Genomic DNA, 25,376 nt, shown 5'->3' on the forward strand with positions numbered 1-25,376 from the left:
GACCCCCAGACCCCCCCCGTGTCACCCAAGGGACCCGCAGACTCCCCAGACCCCCCCGTGTGGGACCCCCAGACCCCCCAGACCTCCCCGTGTGTCACACAAGGGACCCCCAGACCCCCCAGACCCCGTGTGGGACCCCCACACCCCCCAGACCCCACGAGGGACCCCCAGACCCCCCCGTGTGTCGCATGAGGGACCCCCAGAACCCCCCATGTGTCACCCAAGGGACCCCCAGACCCCCCAGCCCCCCCCGTGTGTCACACGAGGGACCCCCAGACCCCCAAGACCCCGTGTGGGACCCCCAGACCCCCTCAGACCCCCCATGTGTCACATGAGGAACCCCCAGACCCCGTGTGGGACCCCCACACCCCCTCAGACCCCTCCGTGTGTCACATGAGGGACCCCCAGACCCCCCAGACCCCCCCATGTGTCACACGAGAGACCCCCAGACCCCCCCGCATGTCACCCAAGGGACCCCCAGACCCCCCAGACCTCCCCGTGTGTCACACAAGAGCCCTCCCTCCCCCCACGGGTCACCCCAGTCCTTGTCACTTTGTCCCCTCAGCCCCCACAGGTGTCCCCCTGGTCCCACCCAGTCCCACCAGTGCCACCCAGTCCCACCACCGGTGCCCCCAATACCTCCCGTTCTCTCCCAGCCCCCCCACCCCTCCAGGTGTCCCCCAACCCCCCCACCCCCGGCAGCCATGGACATCGGGGGCCTGGAGACGGTGGTGGCCAACTCCGCCTACGTGTCCGCGCGCGGTGGCCCCAGCTCGGGGAAGGATCGCCGGTCGAAGGCGCGGCTCCGCCTGCCCCACATCTCCCAGTGCGAGGCCCTGCGCGCCCAACTGGGAAGCACCGCGGGCACCCAGAACGGGGGTCCCGGAGCGCCCGGCCGCAGCCAAGATGGCGTCCAGGACACGTCGTTCCGGTGGCAGTGCGTGGATCAGCCCATCGGGAAGCTGCTGTTCCGGCGGTTCCTGGAGGGAGCGCCGGAATTTGCCGCGGCCGGGGCGTTGTGGTCGGAGATAGAGGCCTTCGAGCAGTGCGAGGACACGGAGCGAGAGGAGTCGGCCAATCGGCTGCGGAAACGGTTCTTCACGCCGGGAGGGTCGGAGCACTGCGGCTTCCTCAGCGCCGCCGCCACCGCCCCGCCCGCAGGTGAGGGGTGGTGTGGGTGGGGTGCCAATATGGCGGCTGTGGCATTGGCATGGCTGACATGGCTCCAACATGGTGGACACGGCATGGGTATGGCGGCTGGGACATCATCATGGAGGACACGGCACCGGTATGGTGGATGTGGCACCAACATGGCCAACATGACACAAACATGGTGGATATGTGACATCAACATGGCGGACATGGCACCAATATGGCGGACATGGCACCAATATGGAGGACATAGCACAAACATGGCCGGCATGACACAAACATGGTGGATATGTGACATCAACATGGCGGACATGGCACCAATATGGCGGACATGGCACCAATGTGGCCGACATGGCACCAACATGGCCGACATGACACAAACAGGGTGGTTATGTGACATCAACATGGCCAACATGGCACCAAGATGGTGGACATGGCACCAACATGGCGGCCATGACACCAATATGGCCAACGTGGCACCAACATGGTCAACATGACACAAACATGGTGGATATGTGACAATCAACATGGCCGACATGGCACCAATATGGTGGACATGGCACCAACATGGCCAACATGACACAAACAGGGTGGATATTTGACATCAACATGGCGGACATGGCACCAATATGGCGGACATGGCACCAATATGGAGGACATAGCACAAACATGGCCGACATGACACAAACATGGTGGATATGTGACATCAACATGGCCAACATGGCACCAAGATGGTGGACATGGCACCAACATGGCGGCCATGACACCAATATGGCCAACGTGGCACCAACATGGTCAACATGACACAAACATGGTGGATACGTGGCACCAATATGGTGGACATGGCACCAATATGGCGGACATGGCACCAATATGGCCGACATGACACAAACAGGGTGGATATTTGACATCAACATGGCCAACATGGCACCAAGATGGCAGCCATGACACCAACATGGCAGCCATGGCACCAACATGGAGGCCATGACATCAACATGGCGGACATGACACCAATATGGTGGCCATGACACACCAATAGTGGCCATGACACCAATATGGTGGCCATGACACCAACATGGTGGCCACGGCACCAACATGGTGGCCATAACACCAACATGGTGGCCACGGCACCAACATGGTGGCCATAACACCAATATGGTGGCCATGACACCAATATGGAGGCCATGACACCAACACAGCGGACATGACACCAACATGGCGGCCGTGACACCAATATGGCGGACATGACACCAATATGGAGGACATTACACCAATATGGCAGCCATGACACCAACATGGCAGCCATGACACCAACATGGCAGCCATGACACCAACATGGTGGCCATGACACCAATATGGAGGCCATGACACCAACACAGCGGACATGACACCAACATGGCGGCCGTGACACCAATATGGCAGACATGACACCAATATGGAGGACATTACACCAATATGGCGGCCATGACACCAACATGGCAGCCATGACACCAACATGGTGGCCATGACACCAACATGGTGGCCATGACACCAATATGGCGGCCAGGACACCAACATGGCGGCCATGACACCATGGCAGCCCTGATGGTCTTGACCCTGATGCCACCAATGATGACCATGACACCTCAGTGGCCACCATGATTGTGAGGGTGGCCACGATATCCCAACAGTGGCCATGATGATGTCAGCAGCCATGACACCCCCAACGGTGGCCATGACACCCCAGTGGGGGCCATGACACCCCAACGGTGGCCATGACAATGTTTGCAGCCATGACACCCCAATGGTGGCCTCAAGACCCCAACGGTGGCCATGATGATATCGGCAGCCATGATGCTCCAGTGGTGGCCACGATGGTATCGGCAGCCATGACACCCTTAATGGTTGCCAAGATGATGTCGGTAGCCATGACACCTCTATAGGAGGCCATGACAGTGTCGGCAGCCATGACACTCCAGTGGTGGCCATGACACCCCAGCAGTGGCCATGACACCCCAACGGTGGCCATGATGATGTCGGCAGCCATGACACACCCAAGGTGGCCATGACACCCCAATGGTGGCCATGATGATGTCGGCAGTCATGACACCCCAATGGTGGCCATGACACCCCAACAGTGGCCATGATGATGTCGGCAGCCATGACACCCCAACGGTGGCCAGGACACCCCAGTGGTGGCCATGACACCCCAATGGTGGCCATGATGATGTCGGCAGCCATGACATCCCAATGGTGGCCATGACACCCCAATGGTGGCCATGATGATGTCGGCAGCCATGAGACCCCAACGGTGGCCATGACACCCCAACGGTGGCCATGATGATGTTGGCAGCCATGACACCCCAACGGTGGCCATGATGATGTCGGCAGCCATGACACCCCAACGGTGGCCATGATGATGTCGGCAGCCATGACACCCCAACGGTGGCCATGATGATGTCAGCAGCCATGACACCCCAACAGTGGCCATGATGATATCGGCAGCCATGACACCCCAATGGTGGCCATGACACCCCAATGTTGGCCATGATGATGTCAGCAGCCATGACACCCCAACGGTGGCCATGACACCCCAATGGTGGCCATGATGATGTCAGCAGCCATGACACCCCAACGGTGGCCAGGACACCCCAATGGTGGCCATGACACCTCACTGGTGTTCATGATGATGTCGACAGCCATGACACCCCAATGGTGGCCATGACACCCCAACAGTGGCCATGATGATGTCGGCAGCCATGACACCCCAACAATGGCCATTGCACCCCAACGGTGGCCATGACCCCCCAACGGTGGCCATGATGATATCAGCAGCCATGACACTCCAGTGGTGGCCGTGACACCCCAACTGTGGCCATGATGATGTCGGCAGCCATGACACCCCGACAGTGGCCATGATGATGTCAGCAGCCATGACATCCCAATGGTGGCCGTGACCCCCCAACGGTGGCCATGATATCAGCAGCCATGACACTCCAGTGGTGGCCATGACACCCCAACGGTGGCCATGATGATGTCGGCAGCCATGACACCCCAACGGTGGCCATGACACCCCAACGGTGGCCATGATGATGTCGGCAGCCATGACTTCCCAACAGTGGCCATGATGATGTCGGCAGCCATGACACCCCAACGGTGGCCATGACAGTATCAGCGGCCATAACACCCCAACGGTGGCCACGATGACATCACCAGCCACGACCCCCCCATACCCCTCACCATTGCCCCTCAGGTTCCACCACCCCAGGCGACGCCTTCTCGCCGGCGCGGCGGGAGCTGCTGGCGCACCTGGAGACGGCGGCCTGGGCTCCGTACCGGGCCTCGCCCGAGTTCAGCCGCTTCGTGCAGTTCAAGTGGCTCGAGAGCCAGGCCGTCAACGCCGACGCCTTCGTGGAGTTCCGCGTGCTGGGCAAGGGCGGCTTCGGCGAGGTCTGCGCCTGCCAGCGCCGCGCCACGGGCAAGATGTACGCCAACAAGCGCCTCAACAAGAAGCGCCTCAAGAAGCGCAAGGGATACGAGGTGGGGGCTGCCGGGGGTCCCCATGGGTGTCCCTCGGTCCCCTCGGTGGTCGCTCTGTCCATCCAGCAGTTCCTCTGTCTCCAAAATTGTCCCCTCTGTCCCCAAATCTGTCTTCCCAGGTGTCCCTTGGGTCTTGTGTCCAGCCCTCTGTCCCCAAATTCGTCCCTTGGCTCCCTCAATCGTTCCTTTGTCCTCGAATCCACCCCTCTGTCCCCAAATTCGTCCCTTGGCCCCCTCAGTGCTTCCTTTGTCCCCAAATCCACCCCTCTGACCCCAAATTCATCCCTTGGCCCCCTCAGTGCTTCCTTTGTCCCCAAATCCACCCCTCTGACCCCAAATTCATCCCTTGGCCCCCTCAGTGGTTCCTTTGTCCCTGAATCCACCCCTCTGTCCCCAAATCTGTCCCTCTGTCCCCCCAGATGTCCCTTGGGTCTTGTGTCCACCCCTCTGTCCCCAAATTCGTCCCTTGGCCCCCTCAGTGCTTCCTTTGTCCCCGAATCCACTCCTCTGTCCCCAAATTCGTCCGTTGGCCCCCTCAGTGGTTCCTTTGTCCCCGAATCCACCCCTCTGACCCCAAATCTGTCCCCCCAGATGTCCCTTGGCTCTCGTGTCCCTCCCTCGGGCCCCTTGGGCAGTTCTTGATGTCCACCCACGTTCTCGGTCCCCTTTGGATGTCCCTGTGTCTCCTCAGTGCTCCCTGTGTCTTCTTCTCCATCCTTTTGTCCCTCCAGGTGTCCCAGTGGCCTCTTCGTGCTTCTTCTGTCCCCAAAATCTGCTCCTCTGTCCCCAAATCTGTCCCCAAAATTGGTTCCTCTGTCCCCAAAATCTGCTCCTCCGTCCCCAAATCTGTCCCCAAAATCGGTTCCTCTGTCCCCAAAATCGGTTCCTCTGTCCCCAAATTTGGTTCCTCCGTCCCCAAAATCTGCTCCTCCATCCCCAAATCTGACCCCAAAATTGGTTCCCCTGTCCCCAAAATCTGCTCCTCCGTCCCCAAATCCGTCCCTTGGCATGTGCCACCTGCGTGTCTTTGGCATGGCCCCATGTCCCCCTCCCCACGCCCTGTCGCCGTGGCCATGGTGGTGGCCAGCCCATGTCCCCGGCACGGCCCTGACGCGTCCCCGGCTTGCGCAGGCGGCGCTGGTGGAGAAGCGGATCCTGGCGCGTGTCCACAGCCGCTTCATCGTGTCCCTGGCCTGCGCCTTCCAGACCAAGACCGACCTCTGCCTCGTCATGACCATCATGAACGGCGGCGACCTGCGGTACGCGGGGTGGCGTGGCCTCGGGGTCACAGCGGGGTGGCCTCGGGGTGGTCTTGGGGTGACCTTGATGGGATCTTCACATGGCTTTGGATTGGCCTTGGTGTGACCCTGGTGTGACCTTGGTGCGGTTTTGGTGTGACCGTGGTGTGATCCTGGTGTGATCCTGTGGGGACCCTGGTGTGACCCTGGTGTGGCCTTGGTGTGGCCTTGGTGTGACTCTGCTGTGACCTTGGTGTGACCTTGGTGTGGCCATGGCATGGCCTTGGTGTGACCCTGCTGTGACCCTGCTGTGACCTCAGTGTGGCCTTGGTGTGACCCTGCTCTGACCCTGCTGTGACCATGGTGTGGCCTTGGTGTGGCCATGGCATGGCCTTGGTGTGACCCTGCTGTGACCTTGGTGTGACCTTGGTGTGACCTTGGTGTGACCATGGCATGGCCTCGGTGTGACCCTGCTGTGACCCTGCTGTGACCCTGCTGTGACCTTGGTGTGACCTTGGTGTGACCATGGCATGGCCTCGGTGTGACCCTGCTGTGACCTTGGTGTGACCCTGGCATGGCCTCGGTGTGACCCTGCTGTGACCCTGCTGTGACCTTGGTGTGACCTTGGTGTGACCCTGGCATGGCCTTGGTGTGACCCTGCTGTGACCCTGCTGTGACCCTGCTGTGACCTTGGTGTGACCCTGGCATGGCCTTGGTGTGACCCTGCTGTGACCTTGGTGTGACCCTGCTGTGACCCTGCTGTGACCTTCGTGTGACCCTGCTGTGACCTCGGCGCGTTGCTCCCGGCACCGTGTCCGGCGTGTCCTTGGCGTGTGTCCCTTGTGATGGGGACAAGGGCAATGCTGGGGTCTCCATTTCATGTCCCCACATCCTTGGCATGTCCCCACTGTGTCCCCAGAGTGTCCCCACCGTGTCCCCAGAGTGTCCCCAGAGTGTCCCCAACTACAGCAATGTCCCCAAGTGTCCCCCATGTCCCTGATGTCCCCTGATGCCCCTGATGTCCCCAATATCCCCCATGTCCCCAATGTCCCTGACATCCCCCATGTCACCCATGTCCCCAGTGTCCCCCATGTCCCAAATGTCCCCAGTGTCCCCCATGTCCCCCATGTCCCCCGTGTCCCTGATGTCCCCATGTCCCCAGTGTCCCCAATGTCCCCAATGTCCCCCATGTCCCCATGTCCCCTGATGCCCCTGATGTCCCCAATGTCCCCATGTCCCCAGTGTCCCCCAGTGTCCCCCAGTGTCCCCCAGTGTCCCCCAGTGTCCCCCATGTCCCCAGTGTCCCCGATGTCCCCAATGTCCCCAATGTCCCCATTGTCCCCCATGTCCCCGACATCCCCAATGTCCCCAATGTCCCCCATATCCCTGATGTCCCCCATGTCCCCAGTGTCCCCCAGTGTCCCCCAGTGTCTCCCAGTGTCCCCCATGTCCCCGATGTCCCCCATGTCCCCATGTTCCCCATGTCCCCAGTGTCCCCCATGTCCCCCATGTCCCCAATGTCCCCATGTCCCCTATGTCTCCCATGTTCCCAATGTCCCCAGTATCCCCAGTGTCCCCAGTGTCCCCGGTGACCCCAATATCCCCAATGTCCCTGGTGTCCCTGGTGTCCCCCCCGTCCCTGGTGTCCCCAGTATCCCCAGTGTCCCCCAGTGTCCCCCATGTCCCCAATGTCCCCCATGTCCCTGATGTCCCCCATGTCCCCAGTGTCCCCCAGTGTCCCCCATGTCCCCCATATCCCCAATGTCCCCAGTGTCCCCGATATCCCCCATGTCCCCAATGTTCCCCATGTCCCCACTGTCTCCAATGTCCCTGGTGTCCCCGACATCCCCAATGTCCCCCATGTCCCCGATGTCCCCAGGTACCACATCTACAACGTGGACGAGGACAACCCGGGCTTCGCGGAGCCGCGCACGGTTTTCTACACGGCCCAGATCCTGCTGGGGCTGGAGCACCTCCACCAGCACCGCATCGTCTACCGCGACCTCAAACCTGAGAACGTCCTGCTCGACGACGCCGGTGACAGTGGGGGAGGGGACAGCGGGGACATCGGGGGACATGGGGACAGCGGGGACAGCAGGGGACATGGGGACAGTGGGGAGAGCAGGGCTGTGGGGAATGAGTGGAACACTGGGGACATCATTGGGGACATCACTGGGCACATCATTGGGGACATCACTGGGGAACATCACTGGGGACATCACTGGGGACATCATTGGGGACATCACTGGGGACATCATTGGGGACATCATTGGGGACATCACTGGGAACATCATTGGGGACATCATTTGGGACATCATTGGGGACATCACTGGGGACATCACTGGGGACATCACTGGGGACATCATTGGGGACATCACTGGGAACATCACTGGGGACATCACTGGGAACATCATTGGGGACATCATTGGGGACATCACTGGGGACATCACTGGGGACATCACTGGGAACATCATTGGGGACATCATTGGGAACATCACTGGGAACATCACTGGGGACATCATTGGGGACATCACTGGGGACATCATTTGGGACATCATTGGGGACATCATTGGGAACATCACTGGGGACATCATTGGGGACATCACTGGGGACATCACTGGGGACATCACTGGGGACATCAGGTCCTCCTGGGGCTGGAGCACCTCCACCAGCACTGAATTGTCTACCACGACCTCAAACCTGAGAACGTCCTCCTTGGTGACAGCAGGGGGACACTGGGGACATTGGGGGCATTGGGGATACTGGGAATACTGGGGATGTCACTGGGGACACTGGGGACATTGGGGATGTCACTGGGAACACTGGGGACACTGGGGATACTGGGGACATTGGGGACACTGGGGACACTGGGGACACCGGGGACACTGGGGACACCAGGGACAGGGGGGACACTGGGGACACCGAGGATACTGGGGATGTCACTGGGGACACTGGGGACATGGGGGATATTTGGGATATTCGGGATATTCGGGATATTTGAGATATTTGGGATATTTGGGACATTTGGGACATTTGGGACATTTGGGATATTGGGGATATTGGGGACATTTGGGGCATCGTGGACACATGGGGACAGTGGGGATTGGAGACATTGGGGACATTGGGGACGTTGGGGATATTGGGGACACCAGGCACTGGGATGGGTTCCTGGGGAGGTGCTACTGGTGGTCACTGCTGCTCACTGGTGCTCACTGGTGCTCACTGGTGGTCACTGGCGCTCACTGGCGCTCACTGGTGCTCATTGGTGCTCACTGGTGGTCACTGGTGTTCACTGGTGCTCACTGGTGGTCACTGGCGGTGTTTGGTGCTCACTGGCGCTCACTGGTGCTCATTGGTGCTCACTGGCGCTCACTGGTGCTCACTGGTGCTCACTGGTGCTCATTGGTGCTCACTGGCGCTCACTGGTGCTCACTGGTGCTCACTGGTGGTCACTGGCGGTCATTGGTGCTCACTGGTGGTCACTGGTGCTCACTGGCGCTCACTGGCGCTCACTGGTGCTCACTGGTGCTCACTGGTGGTCACTGGCGGTGTTTGGTGCTCACTGGTGGTCACTGGCGGTCACTGGTGTTCACTGGTGCTCACTGGTGCTCACTGGTGCACAGGCCACGTCCGTCTGTCCGACATGGGCCTGGCCGTGGAGCTCAAGGAGGGCGAGAGCAAAACCCGCGGCTACGCCGGGACCCCAGGTGGGGACGGGGGGACACCGGGGGGGGGGAGGGGGGACGGGACATTGGGTACGGTGAGGACATGAGGAGCTCCTCCAGCCACCCAAGTCCATCCCCCTCTGGGACATCTGTGTCCCCTCTGGTCCCCTGTGTCCCCCCTCAATGTCCCCCGTCCCCGCAGGGTTCATGGCCCCCGAGCTGCTGAAGAACGAGGACTACGACTGGTCCGTCGACTACTTCACGCTGGGGGTGACGGTCTACGAGATGCTCGAGGCCAAGGGCCCCTTCCGGCGGCGAGGAGAGAAGGTGACCCCACCCCCAGGACCCTCTCCCCCCCTCCAGACCCTCCCAGTACCACCCAATGTCTCTCCCAGTAACCACAGGAATCCCCAAGGAACATCTGAAGGTTCCAGGGAAGCTCCTCAAAACCTCCCGTGGGCCACCAGGAACTCCCCAAAAGTCATCCCAGGGCTGCCAGAAACCTCCCAGTACAGCCCAGGATGGGCCAGTACCCACCAGTACATCCCAGTACACGCCGGGATCTCCCAGTAATCACAGGAACCCCAGGAAGCCCAAGTGACATCTGAGGGCTCCCAGGAACCCCCCCACCCCCGCCACCCAAGAACCTCCCAGGGACGCCCAAGAAACTCCCCAAAAATCCCCAGAACCCTCAAGAACCCTCAGGTCCCTCAGGACCCCCCAAGGAACCTCTGAAGAGCCTCCAAGAAACCCCCCAGGGCCTTCAGAAACCCCCAAGAACCTCCAAGAAACCCCCCAGGACCTTCAGAAACCCCCAAGAACTTCCAAGAAACCTTTGAGGACCTTCAGAAACCGCCAAGAACCTCCAAGAAACCCCCCAAGAACTCCCCAGGACCCTCAGAGAACTCCCCAAAACCTCCAAGAAACCTTTGAGGACCCTCAGAAACCTCCAAGAAATGCCCAAAGAACTCCCCAGGGCCTTCAGAAACCCCCAAGAACCTCCAAGAAACCCCCCAGGACCTTCAGAAACCCCCAAGAACCTCCAAGAAACCCCCGAGAACCTCCAAGAACCCCCCCAGGACCTTCAGAAACCCCCGAGAACCTCCAAGAAACCTTTGAGGACCCTCAGAAACCTCCAAGAAAGCCCCCAAAGAACCTCCCAGGACCTCCAAGGACCCACCCCAGCCCCCCCTTTTTTTCCCCCCGCAGGTGGAGAACAAGGAGGTGACGCGGCGCATCCTGAACGACCCCGTGAGCTACTCGGACAAGTTCAGCGCGGCGGCGCGCGAGGCCTGCGAGGGGCTCCTGGCCAAGGACCCCCAGGTCCGCCTGGGCTTCCGCGACAACGACTGCGCCCAGCTCAAGGCCCACCCCTTCTTCAAGAGCATCAACTGGGGACGTCTCGAGGCCGGTAACGCCCAGGGGGGGGCTGGGAAGGGTCCCAAGGGGGGTTGGGGGTCGGGGAATGGGGTCTCCAGTGGGTGGCCGTGGAGGTGGGGCTTGGTTGAGAGTTGGGTGGTCAAGAGTTGGGGTCTTCAATGGGTGTTGAGGGTCTTCTATGGGTTTTGGGGGTCTCCAGTGGGTGTTGGGGTCTTCAATGGGTTTTGGGGGTCTCCAGTGGGTGTTGGGGTCTTCAAGGGGCTGTTGGGGTCTCCTATGGGTGTTGGGTCCTCATGGAGGTGTCTCCAATGACCTTTGGGTGCTCAAGAAATGGGGTCCCCAATGGGTGTTGGAGGTCCAACAATGGGGTCTCCATCGAGTGTTGGATGCTCCAGATTTGGGGTCCCAACGAGGGTTGGGGGGTTGGGGAATGGGGTCTCCAGGGGGTGGTTGTGGAGGTGGGGCTTGGTTGAGAGTTGGGTGGTCCAGAGTTGGGTGGTCAAGAGTTGGGGTCTTCATCAATGGACGTTGGGCGCCCATGGAGGTGGATCTCCAATGGGTGTTGGGGTCCTACAATGGGGTCTCCATTGACCGTTGGAGGTCCCAAACTTGGAGTCTCCCATGGGTGTTGGGTGCTCATGGAGGTGCCTCCATCGAGTGTTGGGTGCTCCAGATTTGGGGTCCCAATGAGGGTTGGGGGTTGGGGAACGGGGTCTCCAGTGGGTGGCCGTGGAGGTGGGGCTTGGTTGAGAGTTGGGTGGTCAAGAGTTGGGGTCTTCAATGGGTGTTGAGGGTCTTCTATGGGTTTTGGGGGTCTCCAGTGGGTATTGGGCATCCCCAGTGGGTGCTGGGGTCTTCAATGGGGTTCGGGGGTCTCCAGTGGGTGTTGGGGTCTTCAAGGGGCTGTTGGGGTCTCCTATGGGTGTTGGGTCCTCATGGAGGTGTCTCCAATGACCTTTGGGTGCTCAAGAAATGGGGTCCCCAATGGGTGTTGGAGGTCCAACAATGGGGTCTCCATCGAGCGTTGGGTGCTCCAGATTTGGGGTCCCAACGAGGGTTGGGGGTTGGGGAATGGGGTCTCCAGTGGGTGGTTGTGGAGGTGGGGCTTGGTTGAGAGTTGGGTGGTCCAGAGTTGGGTGGTCAAGAGTTGGGGTCTTCATCAATGGACGTTGGGCGCCCATGGAGGTGGATCTCCAATGGGTGTTGGGGTCCTACAATGGGGTCTCCATTGACCGTTGGAGGTCCCAAACTTGGAGTCTCCCATGGGTGTTGGGTGCTCATGGAGGTGCCTCCATCGAGCGTTGGGTGCTCCAGATTTGGGGTCCCAACGAGGGTTGGGGGTCAGGGAATGGGGTCTCCAGTGGGTGGTCATGGAGGTGGGGCTTGGTTGAGAGTTGGGTGGTCAAGAGTTGGGATCTTCAATGGGTGTTGAGGGTCTTCTATGGGTTTTGGGGGTCTCCAGTGGGTATTGGGCATCCCCAGTGGGTGTTGGGGTCTTCAATGGGTTTTGGGGGTCTCCAGTGGGTGTTGGGGTCTTCAAGGGGCTGTTGGGGTCTCCTATGGGTGTTGGGTCCTCATGGAGGTGTCTCCAATGACCTTTGGGTGCTCAAGAAATGGGGTCCCCAATGGGTGTTGGAGGTCCAACAATGGGGTCTCCATCGAGTGTTGGATGCTCCAGATTTGGGGTCCCAACGAGGGTTGGGGGTCAGGGAATGGGGTCTCCAGTGGGTGGTTGTGGAGGTGGGGCTTGGTTGAGAGTTGGGTGGTCAAGAGTTGGGGTCTTCAATGGGTGTTGGGGTCTTCATCGGGTGTTGGGGCCTCCAATGGACGTTGGGCGCCCATGGAGGTGGATCTCCAATGGGTGTTGGGGGTTCTACAATGGGGTCTCCATTGACTGTCGGAGGTCCCAAACTTGGAGTCTCCAAAGGGCGTTGGGTGCTCATGGAGGTGCCTCCATCGAGTGTTGGGTGCTCCAGATTTGGGGTCCCAATGAGGGTTGGGGGTCAGGGAATGGGGTCTCCAGTGGGTGGCCATGGAGGTGGGGCTTGGTTGAGAGTTGGGTGGTCAAGAGTTGGGGTCTTCAATGGGTGTTGAGGGTCTTCTATGGGTTTTGGGGGTCTCCAGTGGGTATTGGGCATCCCCAGTGGGTGTTGGGGTCTTCAATGGGTTTTGGGGGTCTCCAGTGGGTGTTGGGGTCTTCAAGGGGCTGTTGGGGTCTCCTATGGGTGTTGGGTCCTCATGGAGGTGTCTCCAATGACCTTTGGGTGCTCAAGAAATGGGGTCCCCAACGGGCGTTGGAGGTCCAACAATGGGGTCTCCATCGAGCGTTGGGTGCTCCAGATTTGGGGTCCCAATGAGTGTTGGGGGTCAGGGAATGGGGTCTCCAGTGGGTGGCCGTGGAGGTGGGGCTTGGTTGAGAGTTGGGTGGTCAAGAGTTGGGGTCTTCAATGGGTTTTGGGGTCTTCAATGGGGTTCGGGGGTCTCCAGTGGGTGTTGGGGTCTTCAATGGGTGTTGGGGGTCTCCAGTGGGTATTGGGTCCTCATGGAGGTGTCTCCAATGACCTTTGAGTGCTCAAGAAATGGGGTCCCCAATGGGTGTTGGAGGTCCAACAATGGGGTCTCCATCGAGTGTTGGATGCTCCAGATTTGGGGTCCCAACGAGGGTTGGGGGGTTGGGGAATGGGGTCTCCAGTGGGTGGTTGTGGAGGTGGGGCTTGGTTGAGAGTTGGGTGGTCAAGAGTTGGGGTCTTCATTGGGTGTTGGGGTCTCCAATGGACGTTGGGCGCCCATGGAGGTGGATCTCCAATGGGTGTTGGGGGTTCTACAATGGGGTCTCCATTGACCGTTGGAGGTCCCAAACTTGGAGTCTCCAAAGGGCGTTGGGTGCTCATGGATGTGCCTCCATCGAGTGTTGGATGCTCCAGATTTGGGGTCCCAATGAGGGTTGGGGGTTGGGGAACGGGGTCTCCAGTGGGTGGTCGTGGAGGTGGGGCTTGGTTGAGAGTTGGGTGGTCAAGAGTTGGGGTCTTCAATGGGTTTTGGGGTCTTCAATGGGTTTTGGGGGTCTCCAGTGGGTGTTGGGGTCTTCAAGGGGCTGTTGGGGTCTCCTATGGGTGGTGGGTCCTCATGGAGGTGTCTCCAATGACCTTTGGGTGCTCAAGAAATGGGGTCCCCAATGGGCCTTGGGGGTCCAACAATGGGGTCTCCATTGACCGTTGGAGGTCCCAAACTTGGAGTCTCCCATGGGTGTTGGGTGCTCATGGAGGTGCCTCCATTGAGTGTTGGGTGCTCCAGATTTGGGGTCCCAATGAGGGTTGGGGGTTGGGGAATGGGGTCTCCAGTGGGTGGTCATGGAGGTGGGGCTTGGTTGAGAGTTGGGTGGTCAAGAGTTGGGTGGTCAAGAGTTGGGGTCTTCAATGGGTTTTGGGGTCTTCAATGGGGTTCGGGGGTCTCCAGTGGGTGTTGGGGTCTCCAGTGGGTGTTGGGGTCTCCAAGGGGCTGTTGGGGGGGTCCAGAAGGTACCTGAGATATTGGGGGGGGGCTACTGGGGGGGTCCCAGGACCTCTTCGATAGCACCCAAAGATACCAAGGTGGGGTGGGGTGGTCTCTCCTGTGTCCCCCCTCCTCAGGTCTGGTGCCCGAGGACCTGGGGGCTACTGGGGGGCTACTGGGGGGCTACTGGGGGGGTCCAGGGGTTACCTGAGATACTGGGAGTCACTTGATGGAGTACCTGAGATTTTGGGCGATTCCAGGAGGAATTGGGGGCTACTGGGGGGCTACTGGGGGGGTCCCAGGACCTCTTCGATAGCACCCAAAGATAACAAGGTGGGGGTGGGGTGGTCTCTCCTGTCTTCCCCCTCCTCAGGTCTGGTGCCCGAGGACCTGGGGGCTACTGGGGGGCTACTGGGGGGGGTCCAGGGGGTACCTGAGATACTGGGAGTCACCTGAGGGGAGGTACCTGAGATTTTGGGCGATTCCAGGAGGAACTGGGCGCTACTGGGGGGGTCCCAGGACCTCTTCGATAGCACCCAAAGATACCAAGGTGGGGTGGGGTGGTCTCTCCTGTGTCCCCCCTGCTCAGGTCGGGTGCCCGAGGACCTGGGGGCTACTGGGGGGCTACTGGGGGGGTCCAGGGGGTACCTGAGATACTGGGAGTCACCTGAGGGGAGGTACCTGAGATTTTGGGCGATTCCAGGAGGAATTGGGGGCTACTGGGGGGCTACTGGGGGGGTCCCAGGACCTCTTCGATAGCACCCAAAGATACCAAGGTGTGTGTGTGGGGGCCCCCCCATTTCAGGTCTGGTGCCCCCCCCGTTCGTGCCGGACCCCCGGCGCGTGTACGCCAAGGACCTGGGGGACGTGGGGGGCTACTGGGGGCTACTGGGGGGCTACTGGGGGGCTACTGGGGGGGTCCAGAAGTTACCTGAGATGCTGGGAGTCACCTGAGGGAGTACCTGAGATTTTGGGTGATTCCAGGAGGAATTGGGGGGCTACTGGGGGGCTACTGGGGGGGTGCAGGGGGTACCTGAGATACTGGGAGTCACCTGAGGGGGTACCTGAGATTTTGGGTGATTCCGGGAGGAACTGGGTGCTACTGGGGGGGTCCCAGGACCTCTTCGATAGCACCCAAAGATACCAAGGTGGGGTGGGGTGGTCTCTCCTGTGTCCCCCCTCCTCAGGTCTGGTGCCCGAGGACCTGGGGGCTACTGGGGGGCTACTGGGGGACTACTGGGGGGGTCCAGGGGGTACCTGAGATACTGGGAGTCACCTGAGGGGGTACCTGAGATTTTGGGCGATTCCAGGAGGAATTGGGGGCTACTGGGGGGCTACTGGGGGGGTCCAGAAGTTACCTGAGATCCTGGGAGTCACCTGAGGGGAGGTACCTGAGATTTTGGGCGATTCCAGGAGGAATTGGGGGCTACTGGGGGGCTACTGGGGGGCTACTGGGGGGGTCCAGAAGTTACCTGAGATACTGGGAGTCACCTGAGGGGGTACCTGAGATTTTGGGCGATTCCAGGAGGAATTGGGGGCTACTGGGGGGCTACTGGGGGGGTCCAGAAGTTACCTGAGATACTGGGAGTCACCTGAGGGGGTACCTGAGATTTTGGGTGATTCCGGGAGGAACTGGGCGCTACTGGGGGGGTCCCAGGACCTCTTCGATAGCACCCAAAGATAACAAGGTGGGGGTGGGGTGGTCTCTCCTGTGTCCCCCCTCCTCAGGTCTGGTGCCCGAGGACCTGGGGGCTACTGGGGGGCTACTGGGGGGGGTCCAGGGGTTACCTGAGATACTGGGAGTCACTTGATGGGGTACCTGAGATTTTGGGCGATTCCAGGAGGAACTGGGCGCTACTGGGGGGGTCCCAGGACCTCTTCGATAGCACCCAAAGATACCAAGGTGTGCGTGTGGGGGGACCCCCCCCATTTCAGGTCTGGTGCCCCCCCCGTTCGTGCCCGACCCCCGGCGCGTGTACGCCAAGGACCTGGGGGACGTGGGGGCCTTCTCGACGGTGAAGGGCGTGGAGCTGGACGCGGGGGACGCGGCCCTGTGCGACACCTTCGCCTCGGGGACCGTCCCCATCCCCTGGCAGGAGGAGCTGATCGAGACCGGCGTCTTCGAGGAGCTCAACGTTTGGGGGGCTCCGGGGACGCTGCCCCCCGACCTGGACCCCAATTCCGCCGGGGGAGGGGGAGGGGGGAAATCGTCCACCTGCGGCCTGCTGTGAGCGGGGAAAGGTGGGGGAGGGGCACCCCGAAATTATTGGGGGGGGGGGGTGTGGTCGTTTTGGGGGGGGTTTGAATTTGGAGGCAAAAATGGGGGAGGTTTTTTCTTAAGGGGAGGTGGGGGTCAAAAGTGGGGGGTCGTGTTCTTGTTCCTCCCCCCCCCTCCCCCGGTTTTGGAATGGGTGTTCGAAAAGTGGGGATTCAGCCCCCCAAATTTTGGGATATGGGGAATGGGGGTTCGAAAAGTGGGGACCCCCCCAATTTGGGATAAGGGGAATGGGGGTTCGAAAAGTGGGGATCCCCCAAATTTGGGATATGGGGAATGGGGGTTCGAAAAGTGGGGATTCAGCCCCCCAAATTTGGGATACCAGGAATGGGGGTTCAAAAAGTGGGAATTCAGCCCCCCAAATTTGGGATACCGGGAATGGGGGTTCGAAAAGTGGGGATTCAGCCCCCCAAATTTGGGATATGGGGAATGGGGGTTCGAAAAGTGGGGATTCAGCCCCCCAAATTTTGGGATATGGGGAATGGGGGTTCAAAAAGTGGGGATTCAGCCCCCCAAATTTGGGATACCAGGAATGGGGGTTCAAAAAGTGGGAATTCAGCCCCCCAAATTTGGGATACCGGGAATGGGGGTTCGAAAAGTGGGGATTCAGCCCCCCAAATTTGGGATATGGGGAATGGGGGTTCGAAAAGTGGGGATCCCCCCCCCAAATTTGGGATATGGGGAATGGGTGTTCGAAAAGTGGGAATTCAGCCCCCCAAATTTGGGATACCGGGAATGGGGGTTCGAAAAGTGGGGATTCCCCCCCCCAAATTTGGGATATGGGGAATGGGGGTTCGAAAAGTGGGGATCCCCCCAAATTTTGGGATATGGGGAATGGGGGTTCGAAAAGTGGGGATTCCCCCCCCCAAATTTGGGATATGGGGAATGGGGGTTCGAAAAGTGGGGACCCCCCCAATTTGGGATATGGGGAATGGGGGTTCGAAAAGTGGGGATTCAGCCCCCCAAATGTGGGATATGGGGAATGGGGGTTTGAAAAGTGGGGATTCAGCCCCCCAAATTTGGGATATGGGGAATGGGGGTTCGAAAAGTGGGGATCCCCCCCCCCCAATTTGGGATATGGGGAATGGGGGTTCGAAAAGTGGGGATCCCCCCCCAATTTGGGATACTGGGAATGGGGGGGGTGCAAATGGGGGGGGACCCTGCCTTGGGGTTTGGCTCAAATTTTGGGGGGGTGGGGGGGGTCCCCGGATGCTGCCCCCCGACCTCGGCCGCAAAATTTGAAGGGGGGACCCCAAAATTTTTTTGGGGGGGGGACAGAGGTGTAACCTGAGGGAATGGGGGGGGCTCCAAAAGTGGGGGTTCCCAGCCCGGGGGATCTCAAAGGGGGGGCTTGAAAGTGGGGGACCCCCCCCTTTTTGGGATACCTGAAATAAGGGATTAAAAAGGGGGGAACCCCCATAATGAACCCCCCCCAAACCCCAACCTCCCCCCCCATAAAAAAGGAGACACACCCCAAAATTTGGGGGGGATGGGGCGACCTGGGGACACCCCAAAACACGAGGGACCCCCAAATTGGAGTCGCCCCCTCCCCCCTCCAAACCGGATCCCCGGGGGGGACCCCCAAATTTATTTCCCCCCCCGTGACTCAGGGACACCCTTTGGGCCCCCCCAAAAAAGGGGGGACCCTTCCCCCCCCCAAAAAAAAGGGGGGTTCCCTCTTCCCCCCCCATTCGTGTACAATAAATCGTGGTTGTTGCTGCTCCGCCTGGGGGGGGGGTCTGGATTTGGGGACCCCCCCGGTGTCACCCCCCGATGTCCCCAATGTCCCCTTTGGCCTCTGTGTCCCCCTCCCAGTGTCCCCAGTGCCACCCCAGTGTCCCCAGTGCCACCCTCACTGGGATGCTGAACCCCCCCCCCATGTCACCAATGTCACCCCAATGTCCCCAACGTGTCCCCTCCTGTGTCCCCACCCCGTGCACCCCGAAATCCCCGTCCCTGTGTCCCCTCAATGTCCCCCCAATGTCCCCCCAATGTCCCCCTGTCCTGACGTCCCCGCTGTCCCCCCGATGTCCCCCCGATGTCCTCCCATGTCCCCAATGCCCCCCCAATGTCACCCCAATGTCCCCCTGTCCCTACATGTCCCCCAATGTCCCCCTGTCCTCGCATCCCCGCTGTCCCCTCCTGTCCCCCATGTCCCCCCCAGTCCCCCCAATGTCCCCCCAATGTCCCCATGTCCTCCATGTCCCTATGTCCCGCAATGTCCCCCCATATCCCCCTATGTCGCCCCAACGTCCCCAGTGTCCCCAATGTCCCCAATGTCCCCAATGTCCCTCCCATCCCTCCATGTCCCCCCAATGTCCCCATGTCCGCCATGTCCCCGACGTCCCCAATGTCCCCAATGTCCCCAATGTCCCCGCAATGTGTCCGATGTCCCAATGTCCCCCATGTCCCCCAATGTCCCCCCGATCTCCCCAATGTCCCCAATGTCCCAATGTCCCCGAGGCCCCCCCAATGTCCCCAATGTCCCCAATGTCCCCCCGATGTCCCCAATGTCCCCCAATGTCCCGCAAGGTCCCTCCTATCCCTCCATGTCCCCCAATGTCCCCCAATGTCCCCCCGATCTCCCCAATGTCCCCAATGTCCCCAATGTCCCCAATGTCCCCCCATGTCCCTCCCGTCCCTCCATGTCCCCAATGTCCCCCAATGTCCCCCCGATGTCCCCCAATGTCCCCAATGCCCCCCTGATGTCCCCGATGTCCTCAATGTCCCCGATGTCCCCCCATGTCCCTCCCATCCCTCCATGTCCCCAATGTCCCCCCAATCTCCCCAATGTCCCCAATGTCCCACTGTACCCGAGGCCCCCCCATGTCCCCAATGTCCCCCCGATGTCCCCAATGTCCCCGAGGCCCCCCCATGTCCCTGATGTCTCCCAATGTCCCCCCATGTCCCTCCCGTCCCTCCATGTCCCCCCAATGTCCCCATGTCCCCCAATGTCCCCCCATGTCCCCCTGATGTCCCCCCAATGCCCCCCTGATCTCCCCGATGTCCCCCAATGTCCCCAATGTCCCCCAATGTCCCCCCAATGTCCCCCAATGTCCCTCCCGTCCCTCCATGTCCCCAATGTCCCCCAATGCCCCCCCGATCTCCCCGATGTCCCCCAATGTCCCCCTGATGTCCCCGATGTCCTCAATGTCCCCGATATCCCCCCGAGGCCCCCCCATGTCCCCAATGTCCCAAAGTCCCCGATGTCCCCCCCATGTCCCCCCGATGTCCCCAATGTCCCCCCCATGTCCCCGATGTCCCCCCCATGTCCCCCCCATGTCCCCAATGTCCCCGATGTCCCCCCCATGTCCCCGATATCCCCCCGAGGCCCCCCCATGTCCCCAGTGTCCCCAATGTCCCCCCGATGTCCCCAATGTCCCAAAGTCCCCGATGTCCCCCCCATGTCCCCCCGATGTCCCCAATGTCCCCAATGTCCCCGATGTCCCCCCCATGTCCCCGATGTCCCCCCGAGGCCCCCCCATGTCCCCAATGTCCCCAATGTCCCCCCAATGTCCCCCCAATGTCCCTCCCGTCCCTCCATGTCCCCAATGTCCCCCAATGTCCCCAATGCCCCCCTGATGTCCCCGATGTCCTCAGTGTCCCCGATGTCCCCCCATGTCCCTCCCATCCCTCCATGTCCCCCATGTCCCCCCGATGTCCCCAATGTCCCAATGTCCCCGAGGCCCCCCCATGTCCCCAATGTCCCCCATGTCCCCCCGCTGTCCCCCCATGTCCCCAATGTCCCAATATCCCCCCAAGTCCCCAATATCCCCCCAATGTCCCTCCTGTCCCTCCATGTCCCCCAATGCCCCCCCGATGTCCCCAATGTCCCAATGTCCCTGAGGCCCCCCATGTCCCCGATGTCCCCCCGATGTCCCCCCGATGTCCCCAATGTCCCCCAATGTCCCCAATGCCCCCCTGATGTCCCCGATGTCCTCAATGTCCCCAATGTCCCCCCATGTACCTCCCATACCTCCATGTCCCCCAATGTCCCCCGGATCTCCCCGATGTCCCCAATGTCCCCCCGATGTCCCCCCCATGTCCCCAATGTCCCCGATGTCCCCCCGATGTCCCCCCGATGTCCCCCCGATGTCCCCGAGGCCGGCTCAGCTCTACGGTGTTTATTGGCGTCTCTAACACTCACTGATGCAGATAAATAGTGGACATTTGTCACCGCCGCCACCCCCCGCCGCGGGGACACCCCGGGGACCCCCCGCCACCCCCGCGGGGACCCCGACCCCACGGGGACCCCCACCCGAGGGGGCCACCCCAGAGGGGGACGGACGCCTTGGGGACACGCGGGGGTGGGGGGGGACATCCCAGGGGGGACGTCCACGGGGTCACCTCGTTGGGGACGTCCCGGTGGGGACACCCCATTGGGGTCACCTCGTTGGGGACGTCCCCTTGGGGACATCCTGGTGGGGACACCCTCAGGGCCACCCCCTTGGGGTCACCTCATTGGGGACATCCCAGTGGGGTCACCCTCAGGGCCACCCCATTGATGTCACCTCGTTGGGGACACCCTCAGGGCCTCCCCCTTGGGGACATCCTGGTGGGGACATCTTGGTGGGGACACCCTCAGGGCCACCCCATTGATGCCACCCCCTCGGGGACAACCCTCAGAGCCACCCCCTTGGGGACATCCCAGTGGGGACACCCTCAGGGCCACCCCATTGATGTCACCCCATTGGGGACACCCTCAGGGCCACCCCCTCAGGGTCACCCCCTTGGGGCCACCCCATTGATGTCACCCCCTTGGGGACAACCCTCAGGGCCACCCCCTTGGGGACATGTCAGTGGGGACACCCTCAGGGCCACCCCCTTGGGGTCACCTCATTGGGGACATCCCAGTGGGGGTCACCCTCAGGGCCACCCCATTGATGTCACCCCCTTGGGGACACCCTCAGGGTCACCCCCTTGGGGACATCCCAGTGGGGGTCACCCTCAGGGCCACCCCATTGATGTCAACCCCTTGGGGACAACCCCGTGGAGGTGACATCACTGGGGCCACCCCGTTGGGGACACGTTCCTTTGGGGACACCCTCAGGGCCACCCCGCTGGGGCCACCCCATTGATGTCACCCCGTTGATGTCACCCCATTGATGTCACCCCATTGATGCCACCCCCTCGGGGACACCCTCAGGGCCACCCCCTTGGGGACACTGGCCACCGAGGCCACCTCCTGGGGGCCACCCCAAGGTCACCCCAAGGTCACCACCGGGGACGTCCCTTTGGGGGCCACTCTCGGGGTCGCCTCCTTGGGGACACCCCCTTAGGGCCACCCTCAAGGCCACCCCCAGGTGACACCCCCGCCCCTCCCCCGCTGTCCCCAAGGTCCCCCCTCAGCCTCTCCCTCCTCCCCTCCCCTCCCCCCCCCCCCCCCGTTTTTTTTTTGCCACTTTTCCCCATTTTCGTTCAGTTTTTTGCCTTTTTTTTGTTTTGTTTTCCCCCTAAAGTGCGGTCGGGGAGGGGGGGGGGGAGGGGACAGTGCGGGGGTGGGGGAGGGGGAGGTGACACGGGGGGGGGAGGGGAGGGGAGGGGAGGGGAGGGGGTGGCGGGGGGGGTGGGGGAGGGGCGGGGGGGGTCAGTCAGTAGCAAACGCGGCCACCAAAGTGCAAAAGGGGGGAGGGGCCGCGGGGGGGGGTGGGGGAGGGGGGAAGGGGGGGAGGGGCCTTGCACGAGGGCGATCCTGGCACGAGGACGAGTTTTGCACGAGGATTTGCTCGCGTGAGGGCGGGCCTTGCACGAAGGTGGGCCTTGCACGAGGGTGTCCCTTGCACGAGGGTGGGCCTGGCACGAAGGTGGGCCTTGCACGAAGGTGGGCCTTGCACGAAGGTGGGCCTGGTGCTACAGGGGGCCTTCCACAAGGACAATCCTTGCACGAGGATGGGCCTTGCACGAGGATGGGCCTGGCACGAGGGTGGGCCTGGCACGAGGGTGGGCCTGGCACGAGGATGGGCCTTGCACGAGGGTGGGCCTTGCACAAGGATGGGCCTGGCACGAGGATGGGCCTGGTGCTACAGGGGGCCTTGCACGAGGACAATCCTTGCACGAGGATGGGCCTGGCACGAGGGTGGGCCTTGCACGAGGACAATCCTTGCACGAGGATGGGCCTGGCACAAGGATGGGCCTGGCACAAGGACGGTCCTTGCACGAGGACAATCCTTGCACGAGGATGGGCCTTGCACAAGGACGGTCCTTGCACGAGGACAATCCTTGCACGAGGGTGGGCCTTGCACAAGGATGGGCCTGGCACGAGGATGGGCCTGGTGCCAGGGAGGGCCTGGCACGAGGGTGTCCCTTGCACAAGGCCCATCTTTGCACGAGGATGGGCCTGGCACGAGGATGGGCCTTGCACGGGATGATCTCTTGCACGAGGACAATCCTTGCATGAGGATGGGCCTGGTGCCAGAGCAGGTCTTATCTGAGGACAATCCTTGCACGAAGACGATCCTTGCACGAGGATGGGCCTTGCACGAGGGCAATTCTTGCACAAGGACAACCCTTGCACAACGGTGAGCCTGGTGCCAGAGTGGGCCCTGCACGAGGACAATCCTTGCACGAGGACAATCCTTGCACGAGGATGGGCCTTGCACGAGGATGGGCCTGGCACGAGGGTGCCCCTTGCACGAGGACGGGCCTTGCACAATTACTTCCCTTGCACGAGGACAATCCTTGCACGAGGGTGGGCCTGGTGCCAGAGCAGGCCTTGTACGAGGACAATCCTTGCACGAGGACAATCCTTGCACAAGGGTGGGCCTTGCACGAGGATGGGCCTTGCACGAGGACAATCCTTGCACAAGGGTGGGCCTCGCATGAGATGATCCCTTGCACAAGGATGATCCTTGCACGAGGACGGGCCTTGCACGAGGATGCTCCTGGTGCCAGAGTGGGCCTTGCACGAGGATGAGCCTTGCACGAGGGTGTCCCTTGCACGAGGACGGGCCTTACACAGGATGGTCCCTTGCACGAGGACGGGCCTCGCACGAGGACTGGCCTTGCACAAGGATGGGCCTTGCACGAGGATGGGCCTTGCACGAGGACGATCCTTGCACGAGGGGCAGCCTTGCACAAGGACAACCCTTCCACAAGGATGGGCCTCCCATAATTCCTTCCCTTGCACAAGGACGGTCTTTGCACGAGGGTGGGCCTTACACGGGATGATCCCTTGCACAAGGATGGGCCTTGCATGAGGATGGGGCTCGCACGAGGATGCTCCTGGTGCCAGAATGGGCCTTGCACGAGGATGGTCTTTGCACAAGGATAAGCCTTGCACGAGGACTGGCCTTGCATGAGGACGATCCTTGCACGAGGATGGTCCCTTGCACAATTACTTCCCTTGCACGAGGATGGCCTTTGCACACGAGGATGGGCCTTGCACAGGATGGTCCCTTGCACGAGGACAATCCTTGCATGAGGACTGGCCTTGCACAAGGATGCTCCTGGTGCCAGAGTGGGCCTTGCACGAGGACAATCCTTGCACAAGGATGATCCTTGCACGAGGACAATCCTTGCACAAGGACTGGCCTTGCACGAGGATGCTCCTGGTGCCAGAGTGGGCCTTGCACGAGGACTGGCCTTGCACAAGGATGGGCCTTGCACGATTCCTTCCCTTGCACGAGGATCGTCTTTGCACACGAGGATGGGCCTTGCACAGGATGGTCCCTTGCACGAGGATGGGCGTTGCACAAGGATGGTCCTTGCACGAGGATGGGCCTTGCACAGGATGGTCCCTTGCACGAGGATGGTCCTTGCACGAGGATGGGCCTGGTGCCAGAGTGGGCCTTGCACAAGGGCAATCCTTGCACGAAGACGATCCTTGCACAAGGGTGGGCCTTGCACGAGGATGGGCCTTGCACAATTCCTTCCCTTGCACAAGGACAATCCTTGCACGAGGACGGGCCTTGCACAAGGACTGGCCTTGCACAAGGATGGGCCTTGCACAATTCCTTCCCTTGCACGAGGATCGTCTTTGCACACGAGGATGGGCCTTACACAGGATGGTCCCTTGCACGAGGATGGGCGTTGCACAAGGACGATCCTTGCACGAGGACAATCCTTGCACGAGGACGGGCCTTGCACAAGGGTCGGCCTTGCACGAGGGTGCTCCCGGTGCCAGAGTGGGCCTTGCACGAGGACAATCCTTGCACGAGGACAATCCTTGCACGAGGGTGTCCCTTGCACACGAGACCATCCCTCGCACGATTCCTCCCCTTGCACAAGGACGGGTCTTTGCACGAGGGTGGGGGAGGGGTCACGCCGGGCCCGTCCCCGTGCCAGGCCGCCCCTCCCCCCCCCCCCGCTGCCCTCGTGCGAGGCCCGCCCGGTGCGTGAGCGTGAGCGTGAGCGGGCGTGCGACGGCGGAGCGTGGAGGGGGGGGGCCTTGCACGCTCGTGTGAGGCACGGGGGGGTGGCGGGGGTGTGCAAGGGGGGGGGGGTGGCGGCACAAGGATCGTCCCCGGGCGCCGTGCGTCGCACGAGGGCGGCGTGCAAGGGCTGGGCCTGGCGCGAGGGAGGGCCTTGCACGCTCAGGGGCGCGCGGGGAGCGGTTTGCACGCCCGCCGTCGCACGAGGAGCCGGTTTGCACACTCACAGCCGGAGGGGGATCCCCCCTTGCACACTCACAGCTGCTCCGGGACAGCCCTTGCACAC

The 25,376-nt window shown here is 61.4% G+C and overlaps 1 protein-coding gene across 1 annotated transcript; it reads left to right on the forward strand.

Moving 5' to 3' along the window:
* Nucleotides 1-704: 704 nt before the first annotated feature.
* GRK1 (G protein-coupled receptor kinase 1) lies at nucleotides 705-16,677 on the forward strand. The gene is made up of 8 exons (XM_068998670.1): nucleotides 705-1,161; nucleotides 4,385-4,671; nucleotides 5,803-5,930; nucleotides 7,789-7,946; nucleotides 9,533-9,616; nucleotides 9,777-9,901; nucleotides 10,784-10,985; nucleotides 16,382-16,677. Exons 1-8 carry the CDS (start codon nucleotides 705-707, stop codon nucleotides 16,675-16,677), a joined length of 1,737 nt encoding a protein of 578 aa, XP_068854771.1.
* Nucleotides 16,678-25,376: the final 8,699 nt, after the last annotated feature.

Source organism: Aphelocoma coerulescens, unplaced genomic scaffold, assembly GCF_041296385.1.
Source record: "Aphelocoma coerulescens isolate FSJ_1873_10779 unplaced genomic scaffold, UR_Acoe_1.0 HiC_scaffold_143, whole genome shotgun sequence".
NCBI lineage: Eukaryota > Metazoa > Chordata > Aves > Passeriformes > Corvidae > Aphelocoma > Aphelocoma coerulescens.

Bases quoted from the DNA above. Each gene is read 5' to 3' on its own strand.
- GRK1 (XM_068998670.1), top strand. From the start codon at position 705: ATGGACATCGGGGGCCTGGAGACGGTGGTGGCCAACTCCGCCTACGTG. The intron at 4,672-5,802 runs GTGGGGGCTGCC...CGGCTTGCGCAG, and splicing joins AGAAGCGCAAGGGATACGAG to GCGGCGCTGGTGGAGAAGCG. The intron at 7,947-9,532 runs GTGACAGTGGGG...ACTGGTGCACAG, and splicing joins CGTCCTGCTCGACGACGCCG to GCCACGTCCGTCTGTCCGAC.